This window comes from Trichosurus vulpecula, chromosome 4, assembly GCF_011100635.1.
Source record: "Trichosurus vulpecula isolate mTriVul1 chromosome 4, mTriVul1.pri, whole genome shotgun sequence".
NCBI lineage: Eukaryota > Metazoa > Chordata > Mammalia > Diprotodontia > Phalangeridae > Trichosurus > Trichosurus vulpecula.
In genome coordinates, this window is record NC_050576.1 from 394,694,595 (window position 1) to 394,715,815 (window position 21,221).

The 21,221-nt window shown below is 40.3% G+C and overlaps 1 protein-coding gene across 2 annotated transcripts in view; it reads left to right on the plus strand.

The window, feature by feature from the left end:
* The first annotated feature begins 328 nt into the window (after positions 1-328).
* EDAR (ectodysplasin A receptor) overlaps positions 329-21,221 on the plus strand; it is a 44,457-nt gene continuing 23,564 nt past the window's right edge. For both annotated transcript variants that reach the window (XM_036753674.1, XM_036753675.1), the window contains exons 1-5: positions 329-401; positions 1,997-2,065; positions 3,508-3,630; positions 6,114-6,295; positions 14,480-14,565. In XM_036753674.1, coding sequence (XP_036609569.1) covers positions 2,015-2,065; positions 3,508-3,630; positions 6,114-6,295; positions 14,480-14,565 — 442 coding nt within the window. In that variant the 5' untranslated portion in view covers positions 329-401; positions 1,997-2,014. The remainder of the gene's footprint in view (positions 402-1,996; positions 2,066-3,507; positions 3,631-6,113; positions 6,296-14,479; positions 14,566-21,221) is intronic.

Genomic DNA, 21,221 nt, shown 5'->3' on the forward strand with positions numbered 1-21,221 from the left:
TCAATTAAATTAGAAGCCATTCATATTATGCTTGGAAAGCCTCCAGCACACTTGGGCTCTCTGAGGGGGAGCCTCTCTGCCTCCTCTACCAGCTCAATAGAAACCCAAATGAGTGATCTAGTAGGTCTTTGAGGGAAACGAGCAACATTTAGGGAGTGCCTGTTCTGGGGGAGGAGGGACTCTACCCCTTTCCACTGGGTTTTCTTTTTGCTGTTGCTCCTGCTTTCATCTCTCCCACTCTCCTCTTTCCCACCTTCACTCCCTTCACCCCACCCCTAACCGCTCCGCTCCCCTCCACCTCCAGGAGTCATTTCCTGAAGAACTGAAGGTACCACACCGCTCTAGCGTTTCCCCAGAGCTTCCTGCCCTGACCTGCTCCAGTGCTGGAAGGCAAACATACAGTGAGTTCACCGCTGGGGTGGCAGGGCGCTTTAATCTTGTCTCAATCTATTTAGTGTTTAGAAATGTAAACTTTGGGGCTCTCTAAGTTAATTTAATAGTGTTGCAGACTGTGCTCTAGGAAGGAACAGCAACCAATAATTAGAATCTTTCTGGGAGGTTTTAAGATAAGGGCTTTTAACCTAGGGTTCATGGACCACCCCTCCAAGAGGTCCATAGATAGATTTCTATGAGGGGGTCTGTGAGCTTGAATGGAAAAAAAATACATCTTTATTCTCACTCATCTTTTTTTACTTTATGTATTTTATTTTGTTCATTTAAAAACATTACTCTGAGAAGGGGTCCATGGGCATCATCAAAGGGGTTCATGACATTAAAAAAAAGGTTAACAACTCCTGATCTAGGAGAACCTGGAGCTCTTTACAAGACACATCTTAGGGCCATCATCGTCAATGCAGGGATCAAATGTCAAAGCCACATATCACAGCCAGGATGTTTAATTTGTGAAACCCATGGACCAATGCTTCAACTTCCCATTTATACTTTTAAATATGATCTCCTTTATCTCAGGAGCTATTGAAAGGAAGGCATGGAGGGTGACCTTCCTTTGCAGCTGTAACCTCTACCTCCTCAATCACCATCAGTTCTTATTCCAAGCTAAAGGAAGGATGCCCTTTTAAAGTCCGCTAATGTTTTAGTGATGATTGATTTGTGAAAACCAAGAATTGAGAGCCTAGTACTTCGGGGGCTTTATTCAACCATGAGTGACAATGGGTAGCCTCTTTTAGAGAAAAGGATCACAGACATGACTTGTAGACGTTTAGAGAAGGAATGGAAGGAGTGAACTCCTAAGAGAACTCCAAAGTCTCTTCAAATCTTTACACATTTTATAAAACATAGGCATTAGGTCAGATATCTTCCTGCTGCTGGAGGTGAGCAGTGGTAGTGGATGAAGTTCTTATCTTGGGTGTTGAGTCTGAACCTCACCTCGCTAAAGGGCCCAGAGGCCAAGATGGAGACTAACAGAACAGTGCATGTTTAGTGCTTATGAAAAGACCTGAAGACCTCATTAAACAATTAGTCACTAACCATAGGGTTTTATAATAGATTCTTCAGTGTTCTCCAAGGATCTTTTTTTTCTCTGGGATTTACTCCCATGAGTGGGTGCACTTCTGGGTTAGGGCCACAGAATCAGCCCCAAGGTAGGAGGGAAGGGGATTTAGTTTGAATACAGCTTTTCTTTTTTTGGTGTTCATTGTTTATCCCTCTGTTTGGTTAAGGCTACATAACAGCCTCATGGGCCATACACAACAGTAACCTGCATTTTTCTTAAAGGCGGTCTTGTTCACCAGGTTGGCAGGAGGAGAGAGCATTCATTTATTCATTCATTCAACAAATATTTATCAAGAGTCAACTCTGTCCAAGGGTACTGTGCCATGCTAGGTGTAACTCCAGGGGGAATGAAGTTAGTTCCTGGAAGAAAAACATTGAGTTTTATATTTAAAATAGGGGCAAAGTATCCTGGCAAAGCAGGGGCTTCTAACAATTTTGTGTTCCTGCCTCCCCTATGTTGTACTAATGAATCATGTCTTTTCAGGTGAATATCTCAGAAAATATGGCCCATGTGAGGGACTATAAATGGACCCATTTCCTTCCCTTTCTGGTGGTGAGTATGTCTTATCTCTAAGATTAGATTTCTTCTTGACTATTTCAATTCACTCCTTCCTCTGCTCATTTTAAATAGCTTCATATTTTGGCACAGGGAAGATTGATTGCAAATAGGTTTTATGAGTCTATAGATTTTCTCCACCCATCCCCAAACCACTAAATGTGGAAGAAGCAGTTGGTATGAGATGTGTAAAGCATCCTTTCACATATATATGCATCTATAGAATGTATGGCTATGTAGCTGTGGCCTATTGTGCTGTGAGTGCCTAGGCTACAAGCATTCACACAAATAGACCTGGGCCACGTTGGGGTGGGGGCAAGGGGGCAGGAAGAAGCCAAGGTAGGAATTTCCCATCAAATAACCGTATATCAAAGTAACTCACAGGGTGGGTAAGTTGAGAGCTGGACATTGAGCTCTACCATTTACATCCTCCTGTATGCAAAGGGAACAAGAACCCTTATAATGACAAAGTTTACAAATGTTAGTTTATCTAATATGCAGGTATGTGCCTAAAGCCGTGTATTTATACCTAGTGTGTGTATGTGCATTTGTCCTTATATATTATCTAAGCTTACCAAAAAGGACCAACCAAAAAAAGAAACAAACTCAATAAGAGAGAGAGTAAGGGAAAAATAAAAAAGTGGTAGGGAAAGAGTGTTCTTAATTTTACAGAAAAAAGAAAAAAAACAATTAAGCTTATTATTGAGAATTCCCTTTGTAAAACGCACTGTTATTTCCTGTAATCATGGCTTTAGAGCTGAATGGACCTTAGTTACCCTCCTCCCCACCCCGATCTAGTTCTACACACTCAGTTTGCAGATGAGGAAACTGAGGCCCCAAGAACTTAAGTGATTTGCCCAAAGTCATACAGGTAATGTATGGCCAAGCTGGAACTTGAATCCAGGTCCTTGGACTAAAATCCGAAGTTCTTTCCACTGAGTGGCTACCCACCTTTTGTGTATAATTCAATTCAATAAATATTTATTAGATCAAATTAGAAAATATATATGAATGGTTTTGTAAACCTTGATGTCCTAAATTATTGTCAGCCATCCTCATCATCATTAATACTATTATTTTCATTATTATCATTATTATTATGTACCTATATGAACCGGTCCAAAGTCATCAGGAAAATAAACTGTTCCACAGCAAAAAGTGACTAAGAGTAACCATGTTGGAAGACAAATTATGAAGGTGAGCTCGTAAACTGAATAAATACTCCACTGAACAGGTCCCTTCTAAATACCAAAATACTTATACATGCCACTCCACCCTTACTTCCTCCTCTACCATCACAATAGAAGCTTTGAAAGACTTAAAGATTGCTACCCTTCCAAAAAGAAATCTTAGCTTTTTAAGCGCTTATCATTGGGCAAATGTCCAGTGTTTAAAAAGAGTCAAGGAAGGCCAATGTGGATTCCTGTTCTTGGTGACAGGTGTCTCTGATGTACCCAGCCAGCGCTGAGTATTCAAACTGTGGAGAGAATGAGTATTATAACCAGACCACAGGGATGTGCCATGACTGCCCCCAGTGCGAGCCTGGAGAAGAACCATACATGGTAAGTCCTAAATTCATCACTTCAACCAGATTATTTCCCAAAGCAGACCAGCGGACTAGATCGCTCCTGGGTGAACACAGAATACCAAGTGCAAGGGTGACAGAGGAACAATGAGTTAACTTGATGTAAAGATTCCAAAACATGGATGGATCTCTGCTTCATGTTCACACGGCTTGGATATATTTAATCTTCCTCAGTAACTAGACATTGAGATTGGACAGCTTAGTCTCCAGTGATAAACCCTATGCTTAGTAGGATGAGGACCATCGACATCTTCCAGCTTGGTTAAACATATTTCAAGTAACCTTAACCAAGTATAACAGGAATTCATTAAAAAAGGATATCTGATCATAGGTTCCGCATCTGTTTTCTTTGGGTGGAAAGTCCACCACATGTAACCCTGTTAGAAACGTAAAACTCATAGAAAACCAAAAGAAACAAACAAAACCTTTCCAAGGTCCATGTCATAGAATCATGGATTAAGAGCTGAAAGGGACTTTGGAGGTCATTCAGTCAATAAACATTTGTTAAGCACCTACTATGCGACAGGCATTGTATTTTCTGTACATATACTATACATTCTCTCTTTGTAAAAAGAGGCAGAAGAGAGTCCCTGACCTCAAAATCTAATGGGAAAACTGACAAGCAAACAAATATTTACAAACGAGTTATAAACAGAATAAATGGGAAATAATTAACAGAGGGAAGGCAGAAATAAGAGATTTCCTATAAAAGATGGGATTTTAGTCAGTATTTAAAATAAGCCAGTAGGCAGAGGTGAGAAGGGACAATGTTCCAGGCATGGGGATAGCCAGAGAAATTAGTCCAAGCCTCCCTCTCATTTTACAGTGGACGCCCAGAGAGGTTTAAGTGACTCGGCATTGATAACACAAGTTGTAAGTGACAGGACTTAAAGCAGCATGAGATTTAGGGCAGAGGTCCTCTGACTCCAAATCCACTCCTCTTTCCACTGTACCAGGTTACTTTACCTCATAGGCAGATGCCAAGAGTCAGGTGCCAGAACCCAACTTTACTAATAATTACTACTCTGTTCCCCTTCTAGTTCCCCTCCCTCTCCTCTCCCCTCATACATACAACCATCCATATTAGTGTTTGGTACTTAATGTAGAGTTCAGATTTACTTCTTGATTGTACTTGGGTGGGTGCAAGCCAGCTGAGCCAAATGCCTAATTATTCAGCTATTGAGAAGTTGCATTATCTGGTATTATGAGAAATAGAGTGCCAAGCAGTGACAAAGAGAGAGAGCAACCAACAACCCACATCAGTGTCCCGTAGCCAAGCCAAATATGGTGGCTGCCAATGGTGAACTTAGAGGAACAACCTGTCAACTGTATTCACAGGGACAAGCTGGGGCCCCGCACACCTCCGAGGCTATAGTAGGCCTCACTTGCATTGTGGACTGAAAGCAGTAAAATTTTGTAAAATGAAGATGATGATGTTAGCACCATAGGGTTCTTGCACTCACAGCGTTGTTGTGAGGACTAAATGAGATAACATTTTAAAACTTTAAGTCATTATAGAAATGCTAGTTATTGTAATTATTAACGCTATTATTAACCAAATAAATGAAACAACTATAAGCAAAATCATGGGCATCCCAGTGATAAAGTTAACCAGATTATCCAGGTTTTTCTCCCATTGCTCCCCTCCTTCACTTTTCCAAAAATAAAAATCAAACAAACTAACAAAAAAGCTTAGAGGAAGTCTTCAAACTTATTAATGTTTATGGGAAAAGGTGATATCAATTTTAAAATACAAGCTGACTCTGACCTTCCTGTAGAAAAAAAATTGTTACAAATGGGGTTATAAGAAAATACCAATTTTTACTTAGCTAAAAATTATGTAGCAGTGACAGGTATTGTGACATAGTGGAGAGTCAGCCTTGAAATCAGGAAGACCTTCCTCTAACACGTCTGTGGAACCAGGGGTACATGCCCTCTCGGTGCCACAAGAAGGACAAGGTGGTATAAGGTACAAAGTAATTGCCCACCTATATTGGTAGAGGGGATTTATACATTAGAAGTTCCCTATCTATGCTAATGAAACCACAGGTACAAACAAAAAAACCATACCTGTAAAAGATGTTTTCTTGCATATATATAAATCTATTAGGTAACTAACAAATCACATGTATTTTATTTAACTTTTTATTTGAGACTCGAGCAAAAGGATCTGTCCCAGAAATTGGGACTCAAGGGGTCCTCTGGGACTCTTTAGAGGGACTGAGGCTAAAGTCAGAAGCTGGAGAGGTCCGTGAGCAAATAGCTGGGACAAAGGAAGGAAGGGTACATGAGATGCAGAACCTGAGGGTTCACGCCCCAGAGCATGGCAGCAAGCCGACTAATGGGTAGGATGTACGCCGCTGATGCCAGAAGTAGGGGGCAAGCAGTAGGCTTTCTTGGTACTATTGGAAGTAGAAGCATTACACGTTGAAGACTTGCTGGATTGTCTTTTTGTTACAGACCTGCGGCTATGGCACCAAAGATGATGACTACGGCTGTGTCCCCTGCCCCTCAGAAAAGTTCTCCAAAGGAGGTTACCAGATATGCAGGCGTCACAGGGACTGTGAAGGCTTCTTTCGAGCCACTGTCTTGACCCCAGGTGACATGGAGAACGATGCAGAATGTGGACCGTGTCTCCCTGGGTAAGGACTAAATGTTGTTGGCTCTCCTTTCCTTTTCTAGAGAAAATCTTGAGTTCTGTAGAAGAGAAGCTTTCCAGAATGAGATGAGGCACCTGTTGACTTTCCCTGATGAAAATGCAATTTTAAATGTTTCGTAATGGGTAATTCAGTCGTTTAGACTAGTCTTACATGAGAGGCAGTTCTAGTATTAACAGCCTAATCCTGGATTCAGGAAATATGAATTCTAGTAGAGATGACTCTGCTACAATCCAGCTATTTAACAGTAGGCAAGTAACTTAACCATTTTGTGCTTTGGTTTCCTTATCTGTAAAACTCACCTAATGCTATGTACCCTGAACCCTTCAGAGAATTGTCATGAGACTGGGGTTGGGGTGGGGAATGCTTTGGAAAATTAAAATTATTCTATGAATTCAAGGCGTTATTATTCATATTTTATAGAAGGCAGTGGTAAAAACTCTGGCTCTGGAGTTTAAGGACCTAGCTTCAAATCCTACCGCTGATGCTTATCACTTAGGCTCCTCGGGCCTCAATTATTTCCTCAGTTGCAAAAATGAGGAAATTGAACTAAATCACTCCTAAGGTCCCTTAACAGCTCCAGGTCATTTAGCCTGAAGTGTTCAGAGGGCTACTGAAAATAAAGCAAGGGCTTTAACCCCACTGTAATTCACTACGTCAGAAGGCATTGGAGGGAAAGGCGTTGAAACATGATCTTGAAAAGTCTCCTCTTCAAAAAATAAAATAAAATAAATTGAAGATGTCAAGTCCTGACCTTATAGCAACAGCCTGAAAAGGTTGCTTCTGCTATGGATGTTGTTGCTAGCACCCTCTAGTGGCCTGATATGTAATAATCCTGCTATATATGTGGTGCTTACACTTAGAAATGGGGGAGCACGGTTCAGGACTTCAGTAACAGCAGGGGAAAGGAGGATTGGAATAGGGAAGAGAGAATGAGTGGAATAAAATTGTACCACAACTCTGGACTACAGCTTTTCACAAGTGACAAGGTCTATACGAAAAAGAACATAGTCCCTATCATTCATTTATTTCAATTCTATTCAACTCAACAAACATTTATGGAGAGTCTACTTCGTGTTAAAACATGGCAAAGAGCCCTAGTTTAGCTTTGTTTCTGAGATGCAGAAGGTCTCTACTTCAACCTGTTTTTAAAAATTGGAAAAAGTCATACCTGGTGGTACATACCTGTAATTAAAACTACCAGAGAAGCTGAGGTTGGCAAATCTCTTAAGCTTGGGAGTTCTGAGCCGCCGCGGGCTATGTCAGTAGAGTGTCTGCAACAAATTTGGCATTGATATGCTGAGCCCATGGAAGCAGGGAACCACCAATTTGACTAAAGAGTGACCAAACAGCCTGGGTCAGAAACAGAGCAGGTCAAAGTTCTGTGCCAATCAATACAGGGATTTGGCCCATGGGTAGGCCCAACATTTCCAGCCTAGGCAAGATAAGGGAGAACCAATCTTTGAAAAAATTTAGAAAAGCAGGTGTGGGGTGTCTGGAAAAATTAAAACAAACATTTAGCATATATGATACAATAAAAGCCACCTTGATATGACGATGTCCTCATGAGAATAGGAGAAGAAATTGAAGAGGAGCAGTAGAGTGGAATCCTTAGAGCAGATGATTAAACTTTACTCTATTTCTTTAAAAAGGTGTTTATATTTCCTCCCAAGATATTTCTTTGAATATTCTGTCCATTGCCTTTACTGGTAGATGTAGTTAGCCACATTTCTATCATGGGTTCATTACATCCATTCCAACAGAGAAAGGAAGAGAATGGACCTGGCCCATTACTAATAATAACCCAACCCTAAAGCCTGAAAGATAGTATGGAGCAATGGGTAGAGCACTGGACTTGGAGTCAGGAACATTTGGATTTAAATCCTGCTTCAGACACTGGCTGGCTATCTGACCCTGGACAAATCCTGTAATCTTTCTGTGCTAGTTTTTTTCATCTTTAAAATGAAGGGAAGAGGGTGGAACTTGCTGGCCTCTAAGGTTCCTTCTGGCTCTAAAACTCTGAGACCTACAAAGAGCAGAGTTGTTAACAAAGAGGTGAAAAGTAAATCAATCATCATGAAGTTGAGGGACAGAAATTAAGTCTTAGTTAGGTTATAAATCTAGGTCTGGCATTGTTGATGTTGGGACAGATGAAACCATGAAAGAATCAAGGTTTTGTGTGCCCTGTGATGTTAGGAGCTATTGGCTTAGGGCTCTAAGCCCCACATGTACTTCTATACACGCTGTAGCAAGAACCTCTGTGCCACAACTAGGCAATGAAAGAAAATAATAGCCTATGTAGCATGTGGAAGACTTCCCTTTATGAGTTTATAACAGCCCCTTTCCTCCTCTCCAAGACTGCAAATTAGGAAGAATAAGAACTACCCAGAGGCACAGGTTCAGTAGATTTCTCTACAAACCAGGTGTGCGCAATACCCCACAAACATATTCTTGTTCAGACATTATTGGTCCAGATGCTGACCATCATATCTGTCCATTTATCTGATTCTTTTACCAATACGAAATTCTGCCCTCTGGTGCAATGCAGATAGTGCAATGAGGATATGTCAAGCTGTAAACTTCATACTGACATAGATTAATCTAGGGATTTCTAGCCAAATTTTATGCTGCTGAAATCATAAAGCACCAACGTCTTGGAAGAATTAACATTACAAATAATTAAGAGCGATGGAAAGAAGCTCCACAGACCATAGGTGTGGGTAGGCTGCTACCCATTTCCAGGAGCAGTTTGCACCTCAGAAAGGAGAAATATATATATATTTATATTTATATTATTTAGAACAAGGCAAAAGAATTATGTCATAGCAAAAGAGAAAGAATTTGGGCAAACTGAGTCTTATTTTGGAATGCCCCTATTTTAAAAAAGCAAGAGGGTGGCTTTCAGCATATCGAGTAGATTCTTTATGGAGGATTATGGGAAAACATAGACAAGGATGTGAAGACAAAGGATTGCAATCTAGATCAGTGGGAGGAATGTCCACACTGGCAAAAGCAGACCCAACAAAATAGTGGGCATTTAATATGAGCTGCCTCTTCTCCCATTCTCTTCATCTCAAAATCCTTTGACATCATCTCCCACTCTCACCTCACTTCCTTCAATATCTTACAAAGAAGCAGCCCTTCTCTTTGGCAAGGTCCACCCCTGTGCATGTGTACCCAATCCCATCCCCTCTCACCTTCTCCAGCAGATTACATCCTTCTCTTGCAGGAAATGGGAGAGGGGGAAGGAGAGAAAGTATAGAGTCAATATCCAGGTTAGTTCTGAGCCAAGATACTGCTATTTAAAATAAATCCAACCAACCCCATGGATACCCAAACCTGTAACAATGTCCAGCTTCTTCCTTACCACTAAGTTTTATATCTTATGTCTTTGTGTCTTCCAGTACATTCTCTAAGCCATCCCTTTGAATGCAAAACACATTATAAATAACTACTTCCCTTTCCTCCCCTTTTGAAATTAAATCTTTGGTCAATGTCTGATCCAAGAGAACTCCCTGAGATCAAGGACCATTTCTCATTTTTATCAGTATTCCTAGTGCCTAGCGTAGTGCCTTGTTCATCATAGACACTTGAAAAATAAACGTTGGTTAAACTGAATAATGATGGGCCATCCCACTTCCTTATTTTATACTCCCACTTTGGAGAACAAAACTTAACCTTCCATGGCATTTTACTGAGAAGAATTGAAAAAAAAAGAATTGGCAGATTAGTTTAATTAGATTTATGAAAGGCTGTTTATCCTTCCTCAATCCACCGTGGCCATTAGGCTGTGGATCCATATTACCTTTTATTTATCTTTATAACTCCACAAGTATCTTTGGCCTTCCCTTCTTGATTGTGGTTTGGCAAAAGGCTCTTTCCTTATTCACTACAGGCTTTGCTGTGCGTCAGTATGTGGCAGTGGCACTCTTTTGAACAATAGCCAGTATGTGGGGCTTTCCTACCTAGAAGGACTCAGGGGGTGGACTAGGGGTTGAAAGTAGAAAAAAAAGAAAGAAAAAGAAAAAGGAGGAGAGGTCAGATTTCAAAACCACCTCTCAGGCATCTGCTTATGTACTAAAGATGCTCAGCTTGCTGATTTGACATGCCTTGCCCTTCTACCCTTGAATGAGCCTATAGAGGAGGATAAGAAGAACAGAGGTGCCCCAAGTGGTCATTTCCATGCTTCAACATTTTTAGAGAGATGTAGCAAGCCCCCGGGGCACCTTTTGTAAGTCATACTTCCAACCAAGTGTGTCAAGTGAAAGGAGAATCTATCTGTACCTTTAATTGGTCACGTACATAAGAGTGCCAAGGGGCCATATTTAAACTGTCTATTTCTGGTTTGTATGTCTTAAGAGAGATTCAGGAAACTTAAAAAGGAATTTCACTCCCATGTCACCAGATCCATATGCCAAGCCCTGGAAGACTTAAAACTTTCGTGCCTGGGAATCCTTCTCTGGCTCCCCCACTCATCCTACCTTCTGTGGTTGCCTCAGTCACTTATTATATGTAGACCTAGGCTCTAGCCAAGTTTAACTTCACTCTCCAACTGTCTCTTCACCAGCCACCATGCTGCATGCAGGTACCCCCATCCCTTCCCACCCCTCCACACAGTGCTTTGTGCATAGTAAGGGCTTAATAAATGTTTTCTTATTCCCCTGCCCCTCCAAAAAAGAAAATTTAGGGAAAATTCCAAATATGATCAATAAGTTGGAAGTTAGGCTATACAGAGAGTCTTGGAGGATTAGAGATTTAAATCTGGAAGGGTCCTGAGAAATCATCTAGTCTGACTTCCTCATTTTACAAATGAGGAAACTAACACCCAGGGAAGGGTAAACGACTTGTCCATGGCCATATGGTGAATCGGTAGCAGAGCTGAGGTTTGAACCCAGATTCCCTGACCCTAAATTCAGAGCTCTTTCCAGCCTAATGCCCACAGTGGATTGAGGAAAGATAAGCAGGCTTTCATAAATTTAATTAAACTAATCTGCCAATTCTTTTTTTCAATTCTTCCTAGTAAAATGCCATGGAAGATTAAGTTTTGTTCTTCAAAGTGGGAGTGTAAAATAAGGAAGTGGGATGACCCATCATTATTTCATTTAACCAGCATTTATTTTTTAATTGCTCTATACAAAAGAGCTCTATAAAATTGCAGGATCTAAGATTATTTAGCATAAATAAAATATGATTAGACTCATTAATTAATAACTGTCAAACTATTTTGTCGATTATTATATTATTTCAAACTGTTTTCCATTTCCATCTCAAACAGGTCAAGAAGAGCAGAGGAAATCCTCGTTATGTTAAATATGAATAGTAGAGAATTCTCAACAATAAAAAACACTGATGTGTAAGCAAGAGAAATATGGACTATCCTTTCTGGGAGTTATTTTTAAATGACATAGATTCTCATATGCCCAAGATGCTTTTAGGTGTGGTTTTGTCTAAGGGCAGATGGAGTACACTAAATGACATTTAAGGTCCAATGATTCAGTAGTTGATCGATATAGACACATACCTTCTTAAGTAAGTTTAAAACTTAGCTTACTATGGCCATTCTCATGAGGGCAAGACTTGTTGCTCCCAGCAGGGAGACCTATTCCAAACACAAAGAGTAAACTATTCACCAAGATAACTAGGGCCTTGAATCTGTTTTTATATATGGATTAGTTGGAAGAATTGGGCATAGTTAACCTGACAAAGAGACAAGCTGAAGGACCTGATATTTATCTTCTTGTTTTTGAAGGGCTGTCATGAGGATTTTGGCCTCAGAGGGCAAAAGTTGCGAAAAGTTGCAAAAAGACAAAATTATGCTTGATATCTGGAAAAACTTCCTAACAGAACAATCTCAAAGTCTCAAAGTAGAACGAGCTGTTTCCAGAGACAGTGTGTTTCCCTTCATTATAGTCTTCAAGCAGAACTGGATAGACATTTGTTATTGTGGGGCTTCATTCTGGGTATTGGTTGGGGTAGGTGGTCACTGAAGTATCTTTCAATTCTAAATTCTGTGATTCTATGTGAATATTTATCATTTTGCCTGTACTGCTTCCTGAGCCACAGGAAAAAAGATGGACACTTTTCTTTGGGAAGGAGTGTTTGAGAAATGGAGAACAGCTCCTAACCTGTCTCTTTCCAAAAAGGGTTAAATGTAGATACCAAGACTAGTAGCTGTGTGTCATCAGAGAAATGTTTTGCATACTGATTAATTAATGTTTATGAGAAACAAAGGGATCTTAAGATTAAAAAAACCATTGGAGAAAGGCAAAACAATTATTATAATAATGTTATTGGTAATGTTCCAAATTTATTAAGGCCTGGAGTTTAAATTCCTACACAGGCACCACTGTGGAGACCAAGCTGTCAGTAATCACTGCTGTCAGCTGGATGTCTGTCTCTTTATAAAGCCAATAGGGAAAAAGGGGGAATAAAAGAAATTATTAAACAACAATGGAAAATTCCAATAGCAGGGAAAGATTTTTCATCTCTTGAATTGTAATAAAGGAAAGTGTTGGCACTCACTCTCTTTATTTAATATGCTTTTCAGATTGTGATAAATAACATTCATGATCCTCTGCCGAATGTTTATGTTTCTGGAAAACTTGTGCACACTGAGACAGGAGCCAAAGCCAGTGGTTAGAAAAGCTCTGTTGTAACAAATTCAGGCTCTAAAAGATGAGAACCACCTGCTCTGGCACTCTGAATGAGTGAATGAAGGAATAAGCATTTATTAAACACTATATATTAAACACCACAGAAAGAACGGGAATAGCAAGGGCAGAGATCTTCATTACTTGTACTAAATGGAACAGATCCTTTAGCCATTTGCTCTGATTCTTGGGTCTGTCTTTTAAAGTTGGTAAGTCACAGAGATATTGCAGAACAGATGCCACTTTGGGATAAAGAATGCAAAAAGTTTTAGCCTCACACTGTGATAAATTGTTTAGGTCTGTGTCATCTCCTTTCTATGTTCTAATCAAAGTTTTGCAGTTATATAGGTGTTTAAGACTAGAAACTGCCCTCTGCGGAGGAGATGGCTGAATTTAGATTACAGCTGGGTTGTATTTCATGCTACCTTAAAAAACAGACCTCTAGAGACCCATGTGAAACAATTGAGCAGATGCCTTTCTAACTCCTGCCATCATTATTGGCAACCCAGATAAACTGGATTATCTTTCTTCCAAAGGGCTCTTCTTTCCAGGTTGGAGCTGAAGCAACCCTCAGTCCAAAAGCCCTGAACATAGTAGGCACTTAATACATGTTTATTTTTGATGGTGATAATCGGAGCTACATTGTTGTTCAATCGTTTCAGTCATGTCCAACTCTTCGTGGCCCCATTTGGGGTTCTCTTGGCAAAGATACTGGAGTGGTTTTTGCCATTTCCTTCTCCAGTTCATTTTATAGATGTGGAAACTGAGGCAAACAGGATTAGCCCATCAGATCTACATACACAAAGCCAAACAAATCAAATAGCAAAAAGAATTCAAAAAGAGGATATTCGTTCATAGGTGAGGAAGTTCAGTTCATAGAACATTAAGCACCTACTATGTGCACTGAAACATTATGTAGTGGATAGAGAGCCAACTTTGGAATCAGGAGGACATGGGTCCAACTCTGCCACATACTAGCTATATGAACATGGGCATGTCACCACCTCTCAGAACCCTGAGGCAACTCTCAGAGAGTATTAAGCCAAAAAGTAGGTGCCAATCTGTTTGGAAAAAAAAAGAATTCTTATGCCAATGGAACCACGGATCTAGTCTCCCCAAAATGGGCAGGTATTGTTGGGCTGGGGATTCAAAAACAAATTTGAAACAGCCAGCCCCTTCAAGCAGGTTGCTCATGTCCTAATCATAAGGAAAAATTCCATTTCAGGGTAAGCAAAAAAGCCCCAGTTGGAACTCTTTGGGCAGAAGGTGGTTAGTTAAGCAACATTCCTGATTCACACTGTGTATGTGTGATTAACTGCTTTTGTCATGGGACTGCTAGGGCAGATGAAAGCTGGAAATAATCAGTCAAAACTGATAGGGTCATCAAATTGTCAATAAGGAGTCTGTTAAATCATAGTGATTTTATTTCTTACCATAATTGGTCACTGCTTAGCTACTCAAGACTTTACGCTTGCTCACCTACGTTATTCGTTTTGTCTCATCTTGTCCCTTGGTACAGTTACTACATGCTGGAAAACAGACCAAGGAATATCTATGGAATGGTTTGTTACTCCTGCTTACTCGCACCCCCAAACACCAAAGAATGTAAGTTGCTCTTTTGGTTTCATTTTGCATCTTTAAATAAATAATGATAATAATATTAATTAATGATGATGATGATGACAATTGTAATCATAATATAAGCAAGAATCATTCGCATCCTTCCCAAGAGAAATGACCCTGCTATACACTCAAGAAACAGCCTTAATTGTCCTCTTTCTGAAGTTTTGGGAATTGGAGTCTTTGAGGACCTGGAATAAATTAGTCCACCTGGCCATTAATTACTAGGTCAGAATCTTAGAGTATTGAAACACACAGAAAATAAAAGATCACATCATCCAATCTCCACATTTTCCAAATGAAGAAATGCACTAGCAGTTTTTTTGACCCACTAAGCTTGAGAAGTCACTTTAGGGAAAAATAAAACTTCCTAGGAAACAAACCCAAACACATTAGGACAACTGATTTGTAGCTAAAAGGGATCTTCAGAGGATGTCCAGTCCAACTCCTCCTTTTTGAAGATGAGGACACTAAAGCCCAGAAATCTGATTTGCTTGGGCAAGTCACTTAACCTCTGTGTTCTGAGACAGTGGTGTCAAATTCAAATAGAAATGGGGCCATTAAACCACATATAAGGATTTCTGCAGGCCACATTTTGACTTACAAAACTCCTATTGGGGCAGCTAAACAGCACAGTAGATAAAGCACCAGCCCTAGAGTCAGGAGGACCTGAATTCAAGTCTGGTTTCAGACACTTACTAGCTGTGTGACTCTGGACAAGTCACTTAACCCTGATTGCCTCAAAAAAAACCTACCTATTAGCATTATATGTATTTTGTTATATTTTTATTTATTGTCATAAATATTTTTCTGTTACATTTTAATCCAGTTCCACACTCAGGAGCATAGTGGGCTATGTGCAGCCCACATGCTCTAAAGCAGTTCAACTATGCATTGCCGAGAAGGTTCTGGCCTACATTGGTAGAGGAAGTTTCCTTGCCTGGGAATGCCCTCTATCGATGAAATCACAGATCCAGTCCCTATCTCAATCCCTATGGGGCTGACAATAAACTAAACATCTGGGCACCAGGAGCCACCCCATTGCAAAAAGGGTTGACGACATGGATGATGAATTTGGGGAAGGCAACAGTAATTCACAAAAGCTTTCTAAATTAATTAACAATTTAGTTTCACCTCCTCTTGAGGGAGAAAAGTGAAAGCAATATGGTGTGTTCTTCTGTGAGATTGCTAGTGCATGAGAAGATAAGACAACCTTTTACCATTCCTTTTCTCACAGGATGCTGCCTTATGATGGGAAGAAAGTAGGAAAAGGAACAGCTTTTTGTTAATAGTTTATTATTTTTGGATTTCAAGTAACAAATATTTTAGTCTGTTCCTCCCACAGCCCTGCCAATTGAGCAGACTGAAACAAACAAAAAAAAAAACCCAAAGCCTTCAATACATAGCTGCATTGTCCAGCAAAGCAAATTCCTACATTGGCTATGTCCTAAAATGTGGGTCTCTCTCTCTGCATTTTAAGTTAACCACCTCTCTGTCAGGAGGCAAGTGGCATATTGTGTCTTCCTTCCTTTGGATTCAAGGTTTGACACTGCATCAATCAGAGTTCTAAAGTTTTGCAAAATTATTTTTCTCCATAATATTGTTATCATTATAGAGACTGTCCTAATTCTGCTCACCTTGCTCTGCGTACATTTGCAAAGACCTTCCCATTTTGCTCTAAAATTCTCCATTTCATCATTTCTCATGGCCCAATGATATTCCATTACACTCATATGATAATTTATTCATCAATTTCCCGGGAGGAAGACACCTTGTAGTTTCTGCTCTTTGGGGATCAAGGAAAGAGCTGTTAGAATTGTGTGTGTCCATATAAATCCTTTTCCTCCTTCTTTTATTCCTTTGTGACTTTGGCTTAGTAATGGTATAGTGGAAATGTTCAGAAAAGAAAGAAGAGAAAAAAGGAGAATATGGAAAAATATCTCCTCCCTCCCTCCAATATTGTGAAGCTCTATCCCCAACATTCTTCAGCAGCTCAGAATGACTACTCTGAGTTGGGGCAGGGAGTGTCTGAAGAGTGGGATAAAGCAACCTCTCTCTCCCGCTTGGCAGGTCTTCAAAAGCATTGAAGTAGACAAACATGGTGGTGATGGATTTGCTTGCTTTTTAAATCTGAGATTGTCTACACCTCACTATGTAAATGACTACACAAATTAGGGGAAACTTGTGGGCTTCCCAGCAGGTTATCATAATGACCCATGGTGAAACTAGCTACCACCACCAACCACTCCTCAAATGGGAAAGTCAATACAATTCAATCCGAAATAACTTAGCAATAAATTCCTGATTTGACAGAGTTGAAAAACCCTCATTCTCTATTTGAAAACATCTCTTCCTATTTAGAAAACAAGAAAAATATTTTGTTTTCTTCTTGGGGGTTTCATTTAGTTTGAATTCTTTTCAAGTTTTCCAAAGTTCTGCGTTTGTATATCTCCGATGCAGGTCATAAATGTTTGATGTTAGCTCTGAAAAGAACAGTAGTTTCAGTAAGAAGGTCACAGTGGCAAAGAGGGCTGAATTCACTTAGTTCCAGGGAATTTAGACTTGTTCATTCAAATGCACACGGATTGTGCCATGGAGTGCTTGTAATTTTGATAGGCACGTCCTCAGTAGAGTAATGAAGCCAGACTTAATATTTGAGGCTTTTAAAACATGTGTGCAATAATATATTGTTATTAAGGTTGCAGTGTGGGAAGAAAAGCAGCGTGACTGATAGAAATCAATCAGTGAGCATTTATTAAGGACCTACCATGTACGAGAAATTATGCTAGAAAGAGCTTCATACTGACATGCGTACAGAAACCCAGAACTCAGTCCTAATCTTGCTACCAGCTAATTTTGTGATTCTTGAGCAAGTTACTTTACCTCTCTAGTCACCCCTAAAATGATGGGGTTTGGAGTAGATGGAATTTCAGAGTATAGCATGTGGAACTGAACACTAACCTAAATCGGGAAACTCGAGTCCTTTCCCCTCCCCTCCAAAGACGTAGGAAAACATGTTATACGCAACTTTCAGATGAAGCTGAAGTAAGGGTTCCCTGCCTATCAATCAGGCCATGAGCTTCCCTGTCTATGCTAGGTCTAAATCTATAGGTCCTTTCTTTCCTAGGACTTTTTCTGAAGGATCAAGGACTTTCATAAGCACAACTATATGAAAAGCTTAAAATATTGTGCTTTGGCCATCTTCACTGAGATTCAAACTCCTTTTGTAGTTGAGTCCATTCAAATGAACCTTAAGTGACATGAACAGCACCCAAAGTCTTTGTAATTCAAACCTATCAAAGCCACCGAAAGGGCCCTAAGAGTGCCAGGAAATTTCAGGAAAATAACAAGGGGTTGGCTTATGACTACCAATTTTGGAACTCTACAGTCTCCAAAGAATTAGAATTGAGCATCCCTCATAGGCATAGGTATGGGGAAGCTGCAACATAAATCAAATGGAGAAGCCAAATTGGCTTATAGACCTCTATTTAAAAATAGTCCTTTTCGTGAGTCTTGAAGCAAAACAGCACAGATTCCAGATCCATCCACAGATTCCCTCTCTCCTTCCCTCCGGTTACTTCAACTATACCTTTCCATATCCAAGAAGATGCTGTCCAGATGCCAAAGCCAGCCTAAGCTAAACGACTCCTTAGGTAACCCTTAAGTTTGACTCAGTAATTGTCTCTGTTTCATGATAAGATGCACGTTGTGGAAGAGTCTGTATATAGTAATTATCCGGTCCCCTCCCACTCATGATATATTTTCCTGTTTGCTAAAATATGTATACATACACATACACATACATACACAGGGAGTCCTAAAGTCTTAATGCCATTTTAAGCTATTAAAGCTCAATACATATTATGTATAGTGGGCCCAACCCACCCACCACTGATCATCATAGAAACTCTGACCCACTTTGTTTCCAACCTGAGGGGTTTACCTCTCCCTTAGGCAGCCTGGCGCTCCTAGCGCGTGCTCCTGGAGGCTTACCATACTAGATTTAATGAGGACACCAATTGGCTTTAGCCCAACTGCAGCTCAGATCTCTTCAGGGATGGGGAACCTGTGGCCTCAAGGCCACATGTGACCCTCTAGGTCCTCAAGTGTGGCCCTTTGAATCCAAACTTCACAGAACAAATTCCCTTAATAAAGTCCCTCTGGAACTTTAAGCAATCCACTAACCTTTGCCTCCCCAGGTAACAGGTATTACACATGTCTGCCACCAAGCTTGGCACCAGTTGTGTTTTTTAACTAAACCTTTGAGCATTCTTAGCTACTAAAATAAAAGAAGTAGTTTTTAATTCCATGACACAAATAAGGAACTCAAAGAAGAAATAGAGCAAATCTTCATCAAAAAATTTAAGTACAAAAATGACAGGCTTGTAATGTGTGCTAATAGATGTACATCCTTGTGCTCTATTGTGATGTCAAGAAAAATCAAAGAAGGCCACCAGCACATTGGGTGGACTCCCACTGTCAAACTTACAGGGTACACGGACAAGGCTCAGACTATGGGCAGCCATAGATAGGCTGAGATCTGCATCGATGGAAGGAACATCTGTATCTATGAGATCCCAGATCCACCTGAGGATATCTTAGGTGATCATCAGTCCCTTTTCAGCATTCAAATGATGTAGATTCTACACAGGTTCAGAATCAAATTCTCCTTGAGGTCCTACGTACGAATAAAAAACAGGATAGGACAGGGTAGCCTAAAGTTATTATTCTGTAAAGTCAAGGTTTCTAAAGGTTCTATTTTCTAGGAGGGGTGGGAAACCTGGGGCCTCAGGGGCCACATGTGGCCTTCTAGATCTTTGGGTGTGGCCTTTTGACTGAGTCCAAGTTTTACAGAACAAATCCTTTTATTAAAGGGATTTGTGTTGTGAAGTTTGGATTCAGTCAAAGGACCGCACTTGAGGACTTAGAGGGCCACATGTGGCCTTGAGGCTGCAGGTTCCCCACCCCTGATCTAGCTCATTGTCCCCCAAACACCCTTGCCATGTTTCCCAAGGCCCACCACATTTCATGGGCTCCAGTTAATCAGCAAATATTTATTGAATACTTGCAGTATGCCCAGCTCTGGGTCAAACAATGAAAGAGTATTTTAGGCAGTAGTTTCACCAGTGTCTGTATGTTTTGGAAACCCACAAGGGATCTTTGAACCCTTTGGGTACCATATTGCCCTATTGCGTGTAAATATCAATGCAATCGTCTTTAGTACTTACTTCAGGATGTTTCAGCCTCTTGTGAGTAAGCACCATATAACAACGGAAAGAAGACAGAATTTGGAGTCAAAAGATCTTAGTTCAAATTTGGGCTTTACCACTTACTACATATGTGATCTTAGGCAAGTTACTCAGTTCCTCTGGACCTCCCTTTCTTTATCTGTAAAATGAGAAGGCTAAACTAAATGACACTTGAATATCCTCCTAGAGTGATTTAGCCCTGGGATCTAATAAGTTTTCATCCTCTCAGCTCTATATATGTCTCTTAGGTACATGCTGGCATATTTATGGGATTAACTAAAATCTCCAAAGCATCATTACAATCTATGATTACATAACCTAGAGATATCACTGTCTGAGCATGCACCCTTAAGGGATGATTAGATAGCTCCATTGTAGGAGGACATAACCATTTCTGGGCATAGCTTTCCTGTAAGGAAGATCCTCCTTAGCCAGACTGCTATGGAATCAGCACCAGAAAGACCAGAACCAGATGAGTCTTTTTGATCTGGACATCACATCACATCATGTCGCACCAGCTCTAGCAGAGATCACCACTTGGTTTTCTGATATAAAGTGGTCACAGTCATTCTTATTTAACCTCCTTTGGCTCCAAATTTGTGATCTTTTCTCTGTCTTGTTTCTTTAACAAACTAATTTTGTTGTTGCTTAGTCTGTTGCGTCTGACTCCTCATGACCCCATTTTCAGTTTTGTCTGACTCTTCATGACCCCGTTTGGGGTTTTCTTGGCAAAGATACTAGAGTGGTTTGCCATTTCCTTCTCCAGCTCATTTTACAGATGAGGAAACTGAGGCAAACAGGGTTAAGTCACTTGCCTAGGGACAGATTTGAACTCAGGAAGATGAGTCTTCCTGACTCTAGGCCCAGTTCTCTATCACTGCCCCACCTATCTGGCCAACAAACTAATGAAATGCCCAATTCAAAATGCTCTGGAAAGGGAGGAAGTGAGTGAGTTACAGTACGCCATAGCTATGTGGCCCAGTAGAATTTGAAGAACATAATGTTTAATTTTCTTTTCCATATTGAAAGGACATTGATCTATCATAAGAGCAAATAAACTGAAAAATATAGGGAAGAGAAGGGAATAAGCCTTTATGTAGCACCTACTCCGTCCCGTACGCTGTGTGCAACACTTTACAAATATTAGCTCATTTGGTCCCCACAATAACCCTGTGAGGTAAATGCCATTATTATCCCAATTTGACAGTTGAGGTAACTGAAGCAAACACACATTAGGTGACTCGTCCAGGGTCACTCAACAAGTTAGTGTCTAAGGCCAAATTTGAACTCAGGTCTTTGTGACTCCAGGTCTAGCACTCTATCTATCCACTGTGCCACCTAGCTTTCTTAATGTGGCCGCTGGTATTGCCAAAAACCTCACAACCCACCAGA